Here is a 14,797-nt window from a genome sequence, read left to right on the forward strand (position 1 = left end):
AATCTGATTATGAGGACCAGGGCCCTGTGTTTTACATACACATCATAGGTATCTAGACATCCTGAGAACCACAGAGAAAGCAGTAGGCACACTTGAGAACTGTCTTGGGTGGTCATCATTCTTTATGTTACCCTCACTGATTGCTGCATAAATAAGTGACGGTCATGCTGAATTTAGCGGTCTGTCACATATCTGCTAAAGCGGGCTTCTGAGAACCTAGGGGGGAGATTTATCATCTCCCTTGTGCCTCAAAAGTGGTGCTAAAAAGTGGCAAACTCTCTGTTTGTGACTTTTAAAAAAACCGTTGCATCGCTAGACTTTTACGTTGACTTCACCACTTTGCTTAAAACGGGGCATTACATGGCGTAAATGAAGCCAGAAATCTACAGCAGCTCTGAGCCGTCGTAGATTTCTGTTTAGACGCATGAACAGCAGGAGGATGCAACTACTGATTATGCGCCTTATGATGAGGTCTGCACCTTGTCATAAATTAGGTGTGTCCTCTAGCAGCACAGGGGATATGAATACCAGTGCAAAAAGCGCCAGTCTTGATAAATATACACCCTAGTGTTTAATCCTAGCAGCACGCACTGGAAAAGAGCCCAGCGCTGCCAGAGAAGAGTCCAGCTTCTTCATGAACACATTAAGGATTCACAGTTCTCTCCTTTCAATAGCAGGTGGGTATGAAGTAGGGATCGACCGATTATCGGATTTACCGATATTATCGGCCGATATTCAGGATTTTGAACACTATCGGTATCGGCATCTATTTTGCCGATATTCCGATAGTGTATGGGAACACAGATCACGCTGCTGTTAGCGCTCTCCGTGTTCCCCTTAGCAGCACAGGGGAGAAGGAGCAGTGTCTCCTCCCCCTGTGCTGCTGCTGCCGCCAATGAGAGGACAGGGGACAGGAGGAGGGGAGGAGCTATGGCCACTGCTCCACCAATGAAGATTAATCTATCATTCATTCATATACAGGAGGCGGGAGCTGCAGGATCACATAGCCGGCTCCCGACCTCTATGAGCTGTAGCTGCGATCTGCGGTAGTTAACTCCTCAGGTGCCGCGGATCGCAGCTACTGCTCATAGGAGGTCGGGAGCCGGCTATGTGATCCTGCAGCCAGCTCCCGCCTCCTGTATATGAAATTAAGCTTCATTGGTGGCGCAGTGCGCCCCCCCAAGACCCCCAGTATCAGACATGGGTGGCGCAGTGCGCCCCCCTCCCCCCAAGATTAAGCATTGGTGGCGCAGTGCGCCCCCCCTCCCCCCCCCAGTATTAAGCAGTGGTGGCGCATAGGGCCCCCCACCCCAGTCGCAGTGCGCCCCTCCACAGGATCCCCTCTCCCTTGCTCCTCCGATCGGAGCCCCAGCAGTGTAATGCTGGGGCTCCGATCGGTTACCATGGCAGCCAGGACGCTATTGAAGCCCTGGCTGCCATGATAAGCTCCATGCTGCTGTGTGCACAGAGCACACAGCAGCAGGGACAGTGTGAGCTCCTATTCACCCTGATAGATCTCTATCAGGGTGAATAGGACAAGGGTTCTAGTCCCTAAGGGGGCTAAAAGTTAGTTAAAAAAAAATAAGTTACAAAAAAAATTATAAAAACACCAAAATATAAATGAAAAAGAAAGATTAAAAAAAAAAAAAATACACATTAACAATAAACATTAATTTTCAGCAGATTTGTGGGAATTTTTTATTTTTTTTTCAAAAATGAAAATTCCCAGAATATCGGTATAAATTATCGGCTATCGGCCTGAAAGTTCACAAATTATCGGTATCGGCCCTAAAAAATCAATATCGGTCGATCCCTAGTATGAAGATTCTTCTCCGGCAGCACTTGACCGTGCTCTAGCGCGTGCTTCCCAGATTAAACTCTATATTCTCAGCAGCCGTAGTACTTTAGCAGATAAGTGGCAGCTTGCGGATTACAGGGTGTCTGCCAATACTTTATGCTGCTCTCAGTGAATGCAGCACAAAAGGAGGTGACATATTCCCTTTGAACATTTGCAAAATTGGTTACTGGTAGTAGCATGATATTACCTCTGTGGTTGTACTGCATTTGCACAGGAGTGCATGAATTACCTACAGCTTAAAATGAAACCTGCCACCAATAAACTGTACCCACAATGCTGTAGCACAGGGATCAGCAACCTTCGGCACTCCAGCTGCTGTGAAACTACAACTCCCAGCATTCACACATACTAGGCTGCTCTTGTAACTCCCACAGAAGTGAATGGAGGATTCTAGGAGTTGTAGTTTGAGAACAGCTGGAGTGCTGGAGGTTGCTGATCGCTGCTGTAGCACATATAAACCCCTTTCTATACATGGCTATGTCTGCAATAGCACTGCATACCCTAGAAAACTAACTTCCAAGAGAACTCACAATGCATTTGTGCTGCAATTCAGTGAAGCAGTGCCGATATTACTGCTTTGGGCAGCAGATTTTATTTTCATTCTGCACAAGCGCTGATCGCCATCTAAATTTAAGAAATAATATGGGGGATTCAGCCCGCACAACCCCTAGCAGGTGCAGATTGCTATGGCGAAATACAGATACAAACGCAAAAACACAAATGCAATCGCACTCCCTGGACTTTGCGTGGCTGTCATGGCCCATAACAGGTAGGGACTAGTGTTAGGGACCACTTATGAAGGCTACATTGACGTGGTGAGTGGCTTATTACGCTTTGGCCAAAATGTACACCAATGCCTTATTCAACATCCAGCATAAAGGCAGGGCAGAGTGCTGGTTGCAGAGTGCGATTGCATTTGTGTTTTTGCGTTTAAGTTTAAGAAATGCTTGTGGATTTGACGGAGCGTGAGTGAAGCGCTTGCTATTACTCACGCTCCATGGTCACCCGCCGGCCCGCACTACGCTGCACTGGATCCTGACACATCGTGAAGGCACAGAGGACTGATGGCACTGGGGGGAGCCGAAGGCACAGAGGACTGATGGCACTGGGGGGAGCCGAAGGCACAGAGGACTGATGGCACTGGGGGGAGCCGAAGGCACAGAGGACTGATGGCACTGGGGGGAGCCGAAGGCACAGAGGACTGATGGCACTGGGGGGAGCCGAAGGCACAGAGGACTGATGGCACTGGGGGGAGCCGAAGGCACAGAGGACTGATGGCACTGGGGGGAGCCGAAGGCACAGAGGACTGATGGCACTGGGGGGAGCCGAAGGCACAGAGGACTGATGGCACTGGGGGGAGCCGAAGGCACAGAGGACTGATGGCACTGGGGGGAGCCGAAGGCACAGAGGACTGATGGCACTGGGGGGAGCCGAAGGCACAGAGGACTGATGGCACTGGGGGGAGCCGAAGGCACAGAGGACTGATGGCACTGGGGGGAGCCGAAGGCACAGAGGACTGATGGCACTGGGGGGAGCCGAAGGCACAGAGGACTGATGGCACTGGGGGGAGCCGAAGGCACAGAGGACTGATGGCACTGGGGGGAGCCGAAGGCACAGAGGACTGATGGCACTGGGGGGAGCCGAAGGCACAGAGGACTGATGGCACTGGGGGGAGCCGAAGGCACAGAGGACTGATGGCACTGGGGGGAGCCGAAGGCACAGAGGACTGATGGCACTGGGGGGAGCCGAAGGCACAGAGGACTGATGGCACTGGGGGGAGCCGAAGGCACAAAGGACTGATGGCACTGGGGGGAGCCGAAGGCACAGAGGACTGATGGCACTGGGGGGAGCCGAAGGCACAGAGGACTGATGGCACTGGGGGGAGCCGAAGGCACAGAGGACTGATGGCACTGGGGGGAGCTGAAGGCACAGAGGACTGATGGCACTGGGGAGAGCTGAAGGCACAAAGGACTGATGGCACTGGGGGGAGCTGAAGGCACAGAGGACTGATGGCACTGGGGGGAGCTGAAGGCACAGAGGATTGATGGCATTGGGGGAAGGTAATGGCACGGGGAAGGGGGCTGATGCATTTTTATAAAGGAAAACGTTCTTTTAATTAGTTTTTTTTTATTAGAGTACTCTATTAATCGTTGGATTAATTGATAGAATACTTGATTACTAAAATAATCGATAGCTGCAGCCCTACTTGTGGATGGCGTAGGTGGTGTCATACATGTAAATCAAGCAAAATTAGCTGGGTTAGTGCTGATTTCACTGGTTATTTGGGAGTCTTGGATACACCACTACCTTTTATAAGATATATGGAGATATACTGGACAGCCATACGTTAAGAATGGAGTTTACATATGCCACATCGTGGTGGGCACAGTTTATAGTTGTAAACCCTGGGGAAAAGTTGCTCTTAGAAACAAGCAATAAACTGCAAGTAACATTGGGTACAATGTGAATGGTACAGGCAGAGCTCCTTGATTGGCGCCGACTCCGGGGATGCAGATATCACTGTCACTTCTGTAGTTCTTATGGGAAAATTTCAATGTTATACATAAGCGTGAGCTACTTGTAGACTCTCCTGCTAACACAGACTGTCAATTTTGCCACTTCTACACCGTTTGAGTTGGCAGACACTAGCGTTCATATCTGTCAGCAGTTGAACGTGTCTGTAGGGAAACTGCACCTGGGGTTCCTAGTTGTCAGCTATTCATCATGTGTTTCTGAAAGAGGGACAGCGTGGTGCCGGCAGAAAAACAAGCCGCAATGGGAGAAGGGCGGGGTGGTTATGTTGTCATTCAAACCCAAAAAGAATTTAACGCATTAAAATATATTACAAATCATTATCAGTCAATGAAAACGCTCAGACGTCTTACCTTGATTGGATCGCAAGATAAATTGTTCGCCGGAACGAAACCAGGTTAATTTCAGTCTTGTCATGGATGGTTATTTTCTCTCCTGACAATAAAGTGAGCCAACATTAGACATAATAAACTGGAATCACATTAGTTTTTTTTTTCTGGAGAATGCAAAGCAACAAAGTAAAATGGTATAAAAAAATTAATGTATTAACAGTGTCATGTGCAGCTCCATATTATGGACCTGTGCGCACTATGTGCACCACTATATGCGGCATCTGTATGGCACCGTATGAAGGTATTCTCCCCAGAAGCATTCCTTCCATATAGGTTTTCCTCCACAATACGACATGTGATGGAGCATGCCAAAATTTCAACTGAAGGAATAAGGATGTTCTGTAAGATCCTATATATACACTATAGGTGCTACATGATGGCTGTATCGAGTAGTTATAAGGTCGTTTGCTGAAGAAGGACTTATCTGCTCTCATATTTTCCCTGAAATAACAATTTCAGTGTAGTCCTACAAAATCTGTAACAGGCAGCATTGAAAACATAGTGTAAACCTGTTTGCTACACGGGCCGAGGATCAGAAACGTTCACATAGCTGATCATTGGACAGTCCAAACACGCCACAGATCAGAGTAAACACGTGTTTGTCAGCTAAACGGATCCTTTATGCTGCTGCAAAAATTGTTTCCTGCAACCCATCTGCTCAAGTAAACAGGCCTTATGCTATAAGTATATGGGGGATGAGCGATCATACGTACAATCGTTCATCCACCAGGCAGTTTGAACGCCGATTGGTTACTGTGTAAAAAGGACTCCTGTTCTCACATTTCCAATAACTGAGGAACCTGAGAAAAGAAGCAGCTCTACAACTGGGGGAAGCAAGTATTTACTAAAACAGACATGTTGGGAAAGTGCATAAAGCCCCAAGGGGGAGATTTATCAAATCAGATAAGTCCGTTTTTTGGCTTAAAAATAACACAAGTCATGTTGATTGCAGCGTTTTTTGTGACACATCTGGTGAGCCTCGCCACTTTTCAAAGTAGCCCATGTTCAAGGGACAAAAAGTGAGATTAAACCTGGATTACGGCCTTTACTATGTGCGACTTTTGTAAAAGTCACATCTCCACCCTAGGTAACCCCCTAAATATAATTTGAAGGTCCGCTATTTCATCAGTTTGGAGCAGACACAAAAAGCAAAGACAGGCATAAAACCGACACAAAAACATCCGCAAACGATGAATGTCCCCCTAAGGATTTAAAGAAGACACCATCCAGGTGACTGTGTACAGTAGGCCATATTCAATAATATCAACAATCCTGCAATGTCAATGTGGATTCCAAACATGCTAATGAGGTAGACAGGGATCACAGTCATCTTATAACTGCAGGCAAACAAAATACTTTGAGGGTCATTTATTAAGCGGAAATACACCAATATTAGCTAGTTGCGCCGCAATATGCAACTACTCCTCACTCACGCCAGGTCTAAAAAAATGTGGGCGAGTTGTGGGCGGGGAAGGGGACAGGTCGGCAGGCCCATCTCATTTAGCATTTTCTATGCCTGTTTAAGGCGTAGAAAAAGGTCTAAATGTAAGACAGTTTGGAAGAGGTCTTGCATTTAGAAACTGGCGGAGGATTCACCAAAGTTATGAAGAGGCCTGTGCCTCTTCAAAACTTAGGCAGAACCACGGCCAACTTAGGAGTTTATTAAGTGCGGCGTCCAAAACGCCGGTCTTAATAAATGTGCCCCTTTAGTCGTAAATTACAGTAACTTCTGTAAACCTCAGTATTAGGCCTATTGCACACGGCCGTTTTTTTTTCCAGTTTACTGGCCGTTTTTTGCGTTCCGTATACGGTCCGTATACGGAACCATTCATTTCAATGGTTCCGCAAAAAAAACGGAATGTACTCCGTATGCATTCCGTTTCCGTATTTCCGTTTTTCCGTTCCGTTTTAACATAGAACATGTCCTATTATTGCCCGCAAATCACAGTCCGTGGCTCCATTCAAGTCAATGGATCCGCAAAAAAAACGGAACACATACGGAAATGCATCAGTATGTCTTCCGTTTCCGTTCCGTTTTTCCCTGAACCATCTATTGAAAATGTTATGCCCAGCCCAATTTTATCTATGTAATTACTGTATACTGTATATGCCATACGGAAAAACGGAACGGAAAAACGGAACAGAAACAGAAACACAACGGAAACAAAAAACGGAACAACGGATCCATGAAAAACGGACCGCAAAACACTGAAAAAGCCATACGGTCGTGTGCAATAGGCCTTACTACTTAGATGGGCCGACGTGAGTACCAATCCTAATGGAGGTGGAAGGATTTCAGCTGTAAGACATCTCCAGAAACAACTCCCGGACGGCACCAGATATCCTCCAGTGTCGCCTGGGTCTACAATGTCAGATATCAAATGACTGTTGCCCTGAATAGTTGATATAAGTTCCTGCATTATCACTACTGCCCACTCTGAGGTTAGAGGCTATTGTCTGGCTGCTCCATCTGTCCGGCATGTGGATGAACCTCTACTTGGATCATACATACCACATTGTGTGAATGTCAGCAACAGTTGCTTAGTATTTGGTAAAAGAACTACACATCTGCATATCGAAAAGGTTGGGGAGCAATACTTAGAAATTATATATATATATATATATATATATATATATATATATATATATATATATATATATATATATATATAAAATATAAATAAATAAAAACTTGTGCCTGAGCCTCTTATAGAGACTAGCAATATTGCCCTGCATTACGTCATTTGGATATCTCTTGAATTAAAAGAATCAACAAGAAAATAAATATTTTCCAAAAACAGCACAATTCTGTTTAAATGAATGAGGATGAGGTGCGATACACAGCAATTCTGCTTTTACCAGTAAACGAAGCGTGAACAAATTTCAAAATATGAAATTCGCTCATCTCTAGTAACGATGCCTATTCCTGGCCACAAAATGGACAAGAATAGAGCATGTTCAATTATTATTATATTTTTTTTGCATGGCTGCGGAACGAATATACGGATGCGGACAGCACAAGTAGTCCTCCAAAAAAAAAAAAAAAAAAATTGGATACGAAGCAAAAATACGGTCGTGTGAACGGGGCCAAGTCAAAACCTTTGCTCCTCTTCAGTTTTTCTAGTCACCTAAAAGGCAAGTCAGCCTACTTAAGCATCAAAACTAAGGCAGGCAACACTTTTTTGCCAGTTTTGCCATTGAGAGCCACCCAATCAATTTCGCCGATTTCTTTTAATATTAAACACTTTAACAACTATGTATCAGGTGCTCATCTTTTTCTGAGGACTTCAATAATAAAAGGCATCTTGGGCCATGTGCGAGACAGACAGAACCTGAGTAAACAGCCGCGCTGAAGCTAGACAGAGATGTGGGTGGAAAAACAAAGTTGACAAAGTTGAGGCAGACAGATCTGAGCGGTGAGCTCATCTTTATTCCGTATTACCTCAGCTCCTGTCCTCATTTATCTTCAAATAATCTCCGTGCCAGCCTGCATCACACGGGTATTCCCTATACCACTTCTCTAACACCCATTCCAGAATGCCAGACATCCACCTCATCAATCTCTAGCAGATTATTCATGTGCATCTACTCACTGCTCCACTAAAGCTATGGAAAATGAGTCCCCTAATATTTAATTGCTCTTTAATCCCTGTTTTCAAATCTGCACTATAACGATACGGAACAAATACTATTAATACATTTAAATTTATGTAGTAGGAAATTGAATCATTGGTTTTCATTCTGTACGTAATCACTATGCAAATAACTGAACTGTTGACAGATAATCTAAAAACTTCCAAAGACCTGAATAGTTAATCATTCTGTGTCCTTAAAGAGAAAGCATATCCCTTCAAAAACAGTTTGTCAATAAGGCTCTGTGCACAACGCATTAGAGCATCCAATATAAACTGACGATTTCTGGCGTAAAGTTTGGACATAAGACCTGACTTGCAGCGTGTGTCAGTGTGAGGTCCCGCTCTGACCTCTGCTCCTCTACAAGGAGTGCACAGCATTATAATGATTTATAATTCTGTGTGACCCTCAGAGTCCAGGAATCTACAGAATTACACCGACATAAAGGATGTCAGTGTAATAAATAAGATTACAGGAATCTCAGGGTCGCACATCATTATCAATCAGTATAAAGCTGAGCGCTCCTGTCAGAGGAACAAAGGTCAGAGTGGGACCTCATACTGACACGTGCTGCGAGTTTCTCACATTGAACTTGCCTGCGTGTGTCTGGCCTTAGGCCTAGTTCACACGACCGTATGGCTTTGTTTTTTGCGGTCCGTTTATCACGGATCCGTTGTTCCGTTTTTGAGTTCCCGTTTCCTTTTCGTTTTTCCGTATGCCATTTACAGTATACAGCAATTACATAGAAAAAATTGGGCTGGCCATAACATTTTCAATAGATAGTTCAGAAAAAACGGAACGCAAACGGAAGACATACGGATGCATTTCCGTATGTGTTCAGTTTTTTTTGCGGACCCATTGACTTGAATGGAGCCACGACCCGTGATTTACGGCCAAATATAGGACAAGCTCTATCTTTCAACGGAGCGGAAAAACGGAAACGGAATGCATACGGAACACATTCCGTTTTTTTGCGGAACCATTGAAATGAATGGTTCCGTATACGGAACATCAAAAAACGTTCGTGTGAACTAGGCCTTAGGCCTCATGCACATGACCATATTTTTGATTCACATTCTGGACGTATCACATGCGGACCCATTAATTTCTACGAGGCCGCAAAAAATGCGGGCAACACACAGATGTCATCTGTGTGCTGTCCACATTCGAGCGGCCGTCTGTCCATCTTGGAAAATAAATAAATAACGTCCTATTATTGTCCGTTTTGTGGACAATAATAGCCATTTTTACAATAAGTAGTAACAGGAAAGTGCAGGAAGACACACGGCCGTTATCCGTGTTTTGCATATCGCAGAACAGATACGATTATGTGCATGATGCTTTATTCCACTGCATAGGCATAAACATGTTCACCTAATTCGCCCACTGACTAACTGTGAAAAAACATATACAGCGCTTTACAAGTTTTCTTATACATTTAAAAAAAAAAAAACACACATACAACCAGAATATTATTTTGTCCTTCATTAGGTAAATTAATCTCTTTGTATAGGTTTAACATATAATGCTAAACGTATGGCGGAGACGCAGAATCTAAAGCCTCATTCACACGTCCGTGTCCATGCCGTCAAATGATGGTCAGTGATGCCTTCATGAAGATGTCCGTGATGGAACCGTGTTGGGTCCATGTGTTCGTTTTTGCTGTCCGTGTGTCACTGACACTGAACAGCTAAAAAATAAATTTCAAAGCATCGCTTCCTAATAATCCGCAAAACATGGATGAAACACGGATGGCATCCGTGGTTTTCACAGACCCATAGACTATAATGGATGTGATGGATCCGTGAAAACTGACAAAATAGAGCATGCATCCATGTTAAAAAAAACGGACACAAAGACCGTGCTAAAAAACACTGATGTGTGAATACACACCCCAAAATGAATGGGGACGTGTGCTGTCCGTGGAGAACATGTACAGCACACGTCCGTGGAACACGGATGTGTAAATGAGGCTTAGCTCTGCTATTTTCTAGCGGTTCAGAGCGGAGCTTCTGCAGCAGGGCCTCTGTGCCCATCTTCAAAACAGGGATTATGCAACATGAAAAGTGGACAGCTTTAAACAGTAAGGCCTCTTTCACACGAGCGTGACAGATTGGCTCCGGATGCGTTCAGGGTGCGTTCAGTGAAACTCGCACCATTTTGCAAGCAAATTCAATCAGTTTTGTCTGCGACTGCGTTCAGTTGTTCCGTTTTTTCCACGTGGGTGCAATGCGTTTTGATGCGTAAAAAAAAACAAAACTGAAGGTTTACAAACAACATCTCTAAGCAACCATCAGTGAAAAACCCATCGCACCCGCACTTGCTTCCGGATGCAAGGCGTTTTTCACTAAAGCCCCATTCACTTCGATGGAGCCAGGGCTGCGTAAAAAACGCAGAGTATAGAACATGCTGCATTTTTCTCGCAACACAGAACTGATGCGTGAATAAAAACACTCATGTACACAGACCCATTGGAATGAATGGCTCAGGATTCAGTGCAGGTGCTATACGTTCATGTCACGCATCGATCCCGTATGGAAAACTCGCTAGCGTGAAAACAGCTTTAAACAAAGATCATAATATATAGAAAGACAAGCTCTTGATGAAAGCACACACCTTCTTCTCCAGCTTCCTCTGCATTCTCATCATTGTCTTCCTCATCACTGTCATCGTCACTTCCGCCCTCGTCCTCTCCCGAGTCGCTGTCACCTTCGTCCAAAATGTCTTGAACGAGAGGGAAAATAATTAATAGCAGCACACAAATCTATAAATTATGCAAAATGAGAAAACAAGCCATCATAACTGCTTTTCCAATTAAAGGGGCTCTCCGGGCTTTTAATATTGATGACCTATCCTCAGGATTGGTCATCAATATCAGATCGGCGGGAGTCCGACACCCAGCACCCCCACCGATCAGCTGTTTGAAGAGGAGGCGCACGCCGTGCCAGCGCTGCCTCCTCTTCACGGTTTACCTCCTTGCCGTCGCCTCTGCAGCGGTGAGCAGGTGTAATTACACCTAAGCCGGCCCATTCATTTCAATGGGACTGATCGCTCCTATACAAGTGTATGGGAACGATCCGTCCCATTGAAATGAATGGGACTGTTAGGTGTAATTACACCTGCTCACCTCTGCAGAGGCGACAGCGAGAAGGTAAACAGTGAAGAGGAGGCAGCGATGGCACGGTGCGCGCCTCCTCTTCAAACAGCAGATTGGCGGGGGTGCCGGGTGTCGGACCCCAGCCAATCTGATATTGATGACCTATCCTGAGGATAGGTCATCAATATTAAAAGCCCAGAGAACCCCTTTAAACAAAAAAATATATAGCGTAGTAAACACTAGCACCAAGGCCAAGAGCGACAATAGTGCACAAAGATTCACGGCCTCCACTGCCAATGTCTTATCCACACACCTCATAGAAAACAAGTATTTTTCTTCCACGACTGTTCGTAATGTTAATAAATTCTCTCTAGAGATTTAATGGCATCGCTGCTTTCTGCTTTAGCGTTAACACACACATTGCAGCAATGACAGCTAAATCATCTTGGGGCCTTATTAAATACACCATATGAATTTCCATTGTAAATATGTATGAATCTCAACTGCTGGAATGAAAAATATATGACGCATCCTGGACATCCTTCAGGAAGTCAGACAGACAGACAGCTCTACGATTACCTTTGAACAAATTGCAAAGATGCATCAATTTTTGTAGGTATTTTATAGTACAAAACTTAATACCTTTTTTAATTGTCTTGTACTTCTCTTCATTTTCAAGAAAATCTGGATCCATCTTAAAGACATCTGGAACAAATTTAAGAGAATTATAGAATCAGATAAAGGCGGACACAAAAAAATGGGAATCCAAATACAATCTAGAAACGTAAGGCTACATTCACATTTGCGTTGTTAATTCCAGGATTGAGATCCAGCAGAAGATCTCAATACCGGAATTAAACGGAGCGGTTAAGATTTTACACATCAGGATACATCCGTTCTGTTAAGATGCGGTTCTGTGAAATCAAAACGGGAAAAAATAAAATTTATCTTTTTTTAGGCCCCTGAAAAACAGATCCGTCACCATTGACTTACATTGTTTTCAGTGACAGATCCGTTTTTTTATGACTGGACACAAAACAGCAGCTTGCAATGTCTGGAATGCGGCCGGACTAAATATTTTTTCCGGTATTGAGATTTTCCTTTTTAGGATCGGCAGGGTCCCAGAGGTCAGATCTCAACCGATCACAATGCTATGGCATATCCTAGCATTATGCCATATCATTATATGACAGGAATAACATTTCTTGAGGGGGTTCTCCATAATTTAACAATTAATGACCTATTCATAGGATAGGTCATCAAGATTCCCCCCCCCCCCTCCCCCCCCAATCAGCTGTTCGGAAGTAGCTCCAGTCTGGGAAAATGAGCCACAGCTCCATCCACTTTGTAGTGGACACAGCCGGTTACTGCAGCGCTGCTCCTATTCTGAAGTGGGGTAGATCATCACCTGTTAAATCCTGGAGAAGCCCTCTAATGATACCACAGTCAAAGAGAATTTTGAACCGTCTTGTGTTTGCCATCTGAGCTGTACTCATGAGGAGGGTTTAGAAAACTATCATTATCAGTGCATATGGAAGTAAAATAAAAGGGCATATACAGGGTGCACTGCAAAAAGCAGAAAAACCATCCAAAAAAAAGCACTAAAAGTGATTCACTGAGCCTGAAAAAGATTATAAAAATTCTACACACTCATGCATCTTTTTAGAAGAATATGGGAATAAGAAAGGAACACAAAGCAGATACGGCAAGGGGCTTAGACAGTAGACTGATGATCTTGTATTGCAGAGGTTTTGAATATTGCCTGGAAGAAGACACAGAAAAGCATCAGTTTTAACAGAAAAGAAGCTCAGAAATGAGAAATCTCTGAACAGCTGAATGATGTGCGTTAAACACACGTTTTGCAGGGAAGTCAATTTCCAGCTGCCACAGACTTTGATCAGTGGAGCGATCCATGTCATGTTAAGACTTACTAAGGACATCTTCTGGATTATAATCATCTTCCAGTGGAAGCATGTGTGTAAACTGATCTTCTTCCTCTACCAGGTCCAGCCCTTCTGGGATAACCGGGTGATCTTTAAAGCCGTCCTTTCTTACTGCAAACATGACTTCAATCATGTACTGGACACGTTTGTCTATTTCTGACTCGTGAAGGATATTCCGAAGACGTTCAAATATAGCTATGGGGGATGAAAACAGAACTTAGCAGAGAAAATACATGTTGGGAAAATAAAAATAATACCTGGAAATATAATCCTTGGAGATGTCCTCCATTTATCAGCTAATGTCAACCACCACAGCACTGACAGGTTTAACTCCTGAACTGCCAATCTGACAAGGAAACTCGGCCAGTAAGCCATAAAAGAAAGGAGTCAGGGTAGGCTGGATGACAACCGTCCGTTCAATATGTAGCAAATTAGGAAAAGGCAAAGGGTCTGTCTCACTTCAGCAAATAGCATTTATTATGTAGAGGACATTAATACAAGGCACTTACTAATGTATTGTGATTGTCCATATTGCCTCCTTTGCTGGCTAGATTCATTTTTCATCACATTATGCACTGCTCGTTTCCATGATTTTGACCACCCTGCAATCCAGCAGCAGGGGCCGTGCTTGGACACTATAGGAAAAAGCACTGGCCTACGCCCACTTCTATTGACCCGACCACCAGAGAGGCTGGTGCTTTTTCCTATAGTGGGCAAGCACGACCACCACTGAGGAATTGCAGGGTGGTCATAACTATGGAACTGAGCAGTGCCTGATGTAATGGAAAACTGAATCCAGCAAAGGAAGCAATATGGACAATCACCATACATTAGTAAGTGCCTTATATAAACTTCCTCTACATAATAAATGCTATTTGCTGAAGTTAGACAACCCCTAAAGCTCTTTAGGACCCCAGAACTAAGAAAATGCGCAATGCGGTTAAAATATCTTGTATATCCAACCCAAACCGGGAATCATAAGCAGTATGTTAAACCGTACAGGGACCTTGCTAGTTTATAAAGTCCTGTGATCACAGCAGCCTCTGCACTGATTGAATCAGTGTGTAGGAGTGCACTAATGTGGTGAGGAGAGTAGTAGCAACTGTATAGTGAGCTAGCAGGCTTGTAGAGTGTGACCAGGTTGCAGATACACTATTATGGCAAGAAACTATAAAAACTTCCTAAATTAGGGAGAGATATGCAGCACAAAGTTCAATTTGAGAGAAAAGTAGCTTACGTGCGGACCTAAGATCACCAAGAACATTTTAATGTTCGGTACGTGTTAACATTGAGAAATACGGTAAAACAGTATGTTACAATAGACAGAGGCAGCTTGCGGTTG

At 44.3% G+C, this 14,797-nt stretch overlaps 1 protein-coding gene across 1 annotated transcript in view; it reads right to left on the reverse strand.

Moving 5' to 3' along the window:
- Positions 1 to 14,797, reverse strand: part of CWC22 (CWC22 spliceosome associated protein homolog) — a 79,963-nt gene that overhangs the window by 44,044 nt on the left and 21,122 nt on the right. Inside the window, exons 9-12 of the mRNA XM_044304730.1 lie at positions 13,444 to 13,650; positions 12,155 to 12,217; positions 11,032 to 11,139; positions 4,744 to 4,825 (exon numbers count right to left, since the gene is read on the reverse strand). Coding sequence (XP_044160665.1) covers positions 4,744 to 4,825; positions 11,032 to 11,139; positions 12,155 to 12,217; positions 13,444 to 13,650 — 460 coding nt within the window. The remainder of the gene's footprint in view (positions 1 to 4,743; positions 4,826 to 11,031; positions 11,140 to 12,154; positions 12,218 to 13,443; positions 13,651 to 14,797) is intronic.

The sequence above is a fragment of the Bufo gargarizans genome, chromosome 8, assembly GCF_014858855.1.
Source record: "Bufo gargarizans isolate SCDJY-AF-19 chromosome 8, ASM1485885v1, whole genome shotgun sequence".
NCBI lineage: Eukaryota > Metazoa > Chordata > Amphibia > Anura > Bufonidae > Bufo > Bufo gargarizans.